The 6,073-nt window shown below is 43.8% G+C and overlaps 1 protein-coding gene across 4 annotated transcripts in view; it reads right to left on the bottom strand.

Annotated features, from left to right (window-relative positions):
- The window catches only part of atp11c (ATPase phospholipid transporting 11C (ATP11C blood group)), a 44,030-nt gene extending 40,003 nt beyond the window's left edge, over positions 1–4,027 (bottom strand). For all 4 annotated transcript variants that reach the window (XM_080502165.1, XM_080502166.1, XM_080502164.1 and 1 more), the window contains exon 1: positions 3,458–4,027. In XM_080502165.1, coding sequence (XP_080358291.1) covers positions 3,458–3,484 — 27 coding nt within the window. In that variant the 5' untranslated portion in view covers positions 3,485–4,027. The remainder of the gene's footprint in view (positions 1–3,457) is intronic.
- Positions 4,028–6,073: the final 2,046 nt, after the last annotated feature.

Raw genomic sequence — 6,073 nt, forward strand, 5'->3', positions numbered from 1 at the left:
AAAGAACTAAATGAAAATACAACAAAAGTGAATGTACTGAACATTATTGAACACTGAAAAAAAGGACTCCATACACCTACACACAAGACATTAGCTTTCACATTGAAGAACAAATTCGTGAGCTAATGCATTTAGAGTGAGGCAATCTGTTTGCACAAAACTAAAGATATGTTGGGTTTTTTTTTAAAGTGTGTTGTGTGCTAAATCTTGCCTGTGTTGGATAGAGAGAAGGAATGTTTGCATGTACATCTTAGACCTGCGGGCGCTCTTGGTTGATCCTGGAAACAAGTTTGTGGAGCCCTGGGGCTTCAAAAACATTAAGACCCGCAGTGCTGTAACATTTCCTGCCAGTTGAGGGGCTGCTAGTGATCTACTAAGGTCACAATAAAGTCAGGACGGAGCTTGAGGGGGCATGGTGAGGCCTGTCAGCCTGTACATATACGCATTAACTAAAAACTTTTTTTAAGCATGCAATTAAGCAATAATAAGCAGTTGATTTAAGGTAAAAGCAATTTTGCTGTGGAATTTTAAAACCACAAAGCTAAAGATAGACAATGTCCCACATTTTTTTCCCCTTGAAAATAATCAAGTTTTAGCCAAAAATCATATAGAGTCCAAGCACAAAGGGGTTCTGGTTGTTTCAATGGGATCATTTCCTGTCTTTGTGCACAGAGCAGAGGCACCTGCAGAGTTAGCATCCTCCTAATGGGATAGTTCACGGGAGGCTGGACGTACCCCTTCTGCTCAATACTTGACCAAAGGAGGCTTTGCTGCATTACTGTGCAAGTCAAAAAATATAAAGCAGAAACTTCACACGTGTAATTTTAACTGAGTAAGTGAGTAGGAGGAGATCTACTAGTTACCATGGTGCAAAAAAAAAAAGAAGATACTGAGGTGCTGCCTGGGCGATGGTGTTTTCATGCGCCTGTGCTGCTCTGCTTGCACTCAAGGCAGGGGCTCCCACAATGAATACTATCACATTTCCGCCAGGCTCCACCTCTCGCAGATCACACTGCCGCCTTCAAGGGCTTGAACGAACATCAAAGGCGACTGTGTGATTTTGCATTCCTGTCAAGAGCATTACAACCTCTGGAGCGCCCCCCCCCCCCAACCCCCCAACCCCCCTCCCCTCCCCTATGAAAAGCCCTGCCCCACTTGTTCCCACAGCCATCTTTAATGATTTTCCAAAGACACACTCTCGGTTTGGTGGCACGGCGCATCACGCTGGTAGAGTGGAGGGAGACACGAGAGGTTTCCTCTGCGCTCTTTCGATTTGAGCAGCCACTCGCTCGTTCTCCCCCCCCCCCCCCCCCCCGTCGTTATGCACGCGTACCTCTTGTGGGCAAAACGAGTGCGGTGTGATCCGGGAGGCAGAAGAGCCTGAGCCCGAGATAACGGCGCTGTGTGCATCAATGACAGTGTGGCTGGCTGCGCTGCACAAAATATTATTTACAGCTCGCTCCGGAGAGAAATTACAGCAGCAATCCTCTCCAGGAGGAGGAAAATCAGCTGACCCGGCAACACTTAGAGAGAGGCCAGGAGGGGGGTCAGGTACTATAATTATTATATTGCTTCTCCTTATTCACTGTCAGTATCTATACTGCTCACGTAGTGTTTGGGCGAATCAGCCCAATGATGACAACAGGTTCCTGGTGCATAAGAGGATGATAAAGAGGCAGTAAATGCGGTTTAGCATTTATAAACCCAGCCGTGCAGATAGTTACTCCACTTTCAACAAGCCCTCATATGAAAAGGGCAATGAAACCAATGGATGAACTTTAAAAGGGTATGCATTAAATTGACCAATCGTGAAATATGATGGCAAAGCAGTTCATGTTGGCAAAACACCAACTTCTTGTGTTAAAAAAAAAAAAAAAAAGCTACCGGTAGTAGTTACACAGAATGCAGCATCCCAGCAATAGAGAAGAATGGTAGAATGGAATATTTACACTAACAATTGTTCGGGGCAAAAATATTTTTCAAAAAACAACTTAATTGAAGTACTAACAATAGATACGAGATGTTCAGTTAGACAAATTGAGCAGTATACATTTAAAGCACGGGTGCAAGATTCAGTTTGGTTTCAGGGCCTAACAGAACATTTTATAAAATGAAAGCATTTAAATGACATTCTGAGACAATTCCAAATGTTTTTGGGTTTGTTTAAGAAAATGCTTAAAATGTTTATGCTTTACAAGACCTTCAAAAGTAAACACACTAAAATGGTAAAGAGATTTCACTGAAATAACACGTTTCAACTGGGTGAGCAGTCCCAAGGCACTTTTCACATTCACGCACCAATGCAAGGCACTGTCAAACCATTAGGATGGATTGAGAAAGGTGGAGATGGGAATCGAATCTGCAACCTTCCGATTGGGAGACGACCGCTTCACAAAACCCCACTAGAGAAAATAGGTGCTATTTCAAAATTATGGATCCCAGTGACGGTCCAACAGCCACATCCTCTGAGGCAACGGTACTGTGTGAGTGTTACTTCCCAGTAAGGAAGTGAGTGTTCACAGCTGCAACACATCTATTGGCTTGAGTCTCAGTGCTGTTTTAAATCTCATGCCGATACAAAAAACACAGCAATTCCTCAGAAATCCTTGATTCACTTTGGGGTTTTTTTTGATGAAAACAATTCCAATCGCAGTACTTTTTGTCATTTTTACACATTGCAAAATCATTGTGTGAGTCATACTGGACAGGGTTTTTGTTTTATTTTTTGTTTGCATGCAAGTCTAATTTTTTAAATGGAGGGAGTCCAAGATGATGTCTTCATGTTTTTGTCAATGTGATTGCTCAATACACAGACTTATCATTTTTAAAACATGCAGTAAAAGGGGTGGGGGGGCACAATAAAGTACATGGACTTGACGTTTTAAATGACCCAATGATTTGTTGAGCAACTCATTAAAAATGAATCAACTGAAGCATAAAAAGCCACAGAGGATTGACGAGTGTCATAATTGACTGTGTATTTTTAGTATGTGGGACTCCAGAGAAGAGAAGCCCACTTATCCGGGAAGTGGTGGGAGTTTCGAGGTTGTTTTCCGCCAGTGTACAGGTGGGGACTGCACATCTGGATTCACCAAGAAAAGTCCATTTCAGCCCAACATCAGCAGCTCTGCATCTGTCGTGACTTCCTGGCTGGGAGGGGAACTTACCAAGCAGATAGCTCAACTCAAGTCAGACCAATGTGAAGTAACAGGTTTCTGTGTTTTTATATACATGTATATATACTGTAAAGCTGAGTCTTTAATGTGCTTTGAAGAGGGGGGCATGTGGGACGCAGTAATTAGAGGAAGTGGCTGCTCAGCAGTGCATTCTTTCAGGACACAATCACAGCCTTTAAAACGCTAGCAGGAGCAGCTGGATGGCAGAAGCTAACGATATGAGGTGTGTGTGTGTGTGTATGTAGGTGTGTGTATGTGAGTGTGTTGTCAGGCACACGTACCAGACGGTTCAGTCTTCTCCGCAGCATCTTCCGAATTATCTGATTCCACAACAACTGATGAACTCTCGTGACTCGACCGACGCCTCCGGGGCTCCGCTTCAGCTCCTCCGGGGAATAACTTTACATGTACGTTAGTTCACGCGCTAGCCGCTCTACACTTAGCTATCTATTTTCTACTCTATCGTTAGTTCTAGCTATATGAGGTGCCGCGGCGACGCTACATCTTTTCCATTTCGTTTGATTTCGGTATCTTCGCACCATTCGCATTATCTCTCCGCTGGGGTTTTTTTTTTTTTTTTTTTTTTTTTTTTCCGCGTTGCGGTGTACTAGTCGCGCTTCCCGTTGCTCAAGGCTGAGACAGTCCCTGACATTTCGCTCCGTGCCCTGTTGCTTACACTCCCACGAAGCATTGGTCGCCGCCGAGTGTGCTCTCCCCTCCGCCGGCTGACTCGAAAACTGCTCCCCGACACAGTTGCAACTAACTTCTGCTGTAAATTCGCTGCGCACAGGTCTCCAGACCTCCCTGTCAAACAATTTTCACTCCCAACAAGCAGCAGCAGCAGCAGCAGCAGCAGCGTTCCCACGTTCACAGGCTCCACCCGGCGAAGGTGCGGCGAGCTCCGCCGCGCGGGGTGTTCTGGGAAATGTAGTCCTCTGTCTCGGCAGAAACTACAAACAAAATATTTTCTATGAAAACACGCAACATAGCAGCAACCAAAGCAAGAAGTTGCTCATTATTCTTTGATCACACAGCAGCGTTATCAATGTTAAAAGAATTTAGTGTGATGACAGGAGACGAAAAGGACTTTTTTTTTTGCAGTTTTGGGGGATTTATTCAGATACGCTGAGCTGTTAACCTTCTGAAATCTAATAGATTGATCCTTGGGTGATGACAAATCAGTCCTGAAAAGTTCATGCCATTCGAGAAAGTAGTTTTGGCAAAAAGTTGGTCATACATACATACATACATACATACATACATACATACATACATACATACATACATACATACATACATACAAACAAATAACCTTCTCGCCCAACTTTGTTGGTTGCCCAAATTCTGTTGTCATTAATCCACTTGGAGAATTCTTTTTTTTTTTTTTTCCCATTTACCCATCTTATCTATCTTATCTTTGTCGATGAAAGTTGGCCGAGAAGGTTATGTTTTTGGCTCGGTCCATTATGTATCCAGAAGCACAGCGAGAATCTCATGGTTTCAAATACCATCCAGGCCTTTCGAGTGGGTTTTGTCCCTGATTGACTGAAGCCTACAGGAGGGGAGTGGCTCCAACAGTGTGTGAGGATTGTATTCGGGATCAGCCACCATTATTACAGGTGTCTCACACTGAAATTATTCTCTTTGTGGGCCATCCTAAGTGGAGTCTGCATATTATTCCTGTGTGTGCTGGGCTTTCACTCCAGCTTCCTCCTACAGTGCACAAGAGGTTTATTTGTGTCTTCTTAATGTCCCTGAGGTGTGAAAGTGACTGTGTGTGGTTGTATCGCTCTGTGCTCGACATGCAATGGTGACCCGTCCAGAGTGTTCCATGCCTTGATTATTTCTCAGTAGTTAACCCATCTTTCCCTTGTTCACTTTAACTATACATGATGGGAGCAGTGAGCTGCCACAGCGGGGCACCACAGGGAGCTGTCAGAGGTCACGGACTCACAGTGGTCGCCTGTCAGCAGTCGGATTTGAGCCTGCAAACCTCTCTGTGCACAAGCTCAGTCCTCTAACTGGTAGGATTGGCTCCATTTCTGCACCACCCTGAATTGAAAAGATAAGTACGGGTATGCAAAAAATACTGCTGCAGTTAAGCAAAGTAATTAGAGGTCAGCTGAAGACCAGAGCCTCCACGACAGAGCGACCAGAAGAGAATCGCCTCAGGATCTAAGGCTGCAAGAAGGCTCATATGCAGTCAATGTTTCTGCAACAGGGATTCCACAATGAGTAAGTACAATGGGTCAGGATTTACCCTTTATTTGGAAAGTGACCATATTTACTAACTTCTGAACATGTTTAGTGTTTTCTGCTGGAAAAAATACAGCAAATACAAAGACTTACCATAATGTATGAAATATATGTAGCACAGCATTCGGGGATGTAGTACTTCTTGGATACAGAAGGCAGAGGGTATTGGCAGAACATAATCTATGAGAAGATGCCAGAAGGAATAGCAAAACATCAAATATCAGAACAAAGTGTGAAATGAAGAGGATTAAAGTTATGTTATGTCAACCAGTGAGAATGCAGAGACCGGCATGGTAACAGAGCGAACAAGTAAGGATTCCATATAATAATCATATAAAGCATCTGATAGGCACCTATTATTTCTAACGTTTAAAAAAATAAGCCTGACAAAGCCTGAATGGCGGGATCAAAGTGTTTTGTACGGGTCCATCATAGGTTGTGGTTACAGCAGGAGTATCATTGCAGATGTACCTGCTCATGAATAGTTTAAAGCTATTTTAAAGTTCTATGGAGGATGTACCCTGGTTGGGTACTCCTGGCTGCCGGGGGCCTTATTTTGTAGAGTTTGCATGTTCTCCGATGGTCTGCATGCCTTTTCTCATAACGTTTTCTCCCCACAATCCAAACACATGCATTTTTGG

Source organism: Blennius ocellaris, assembly GCF_963422515.1.
Source record: "Blennius ocellaris genome assembly, chromosome: 9".
NCBI classification, from domain to species: Eukaryota; Metazoa; Chordata; class Actinopteri; order Blenniiformes; family Blenniidae; genus Blennius; species Blennius ocellaris.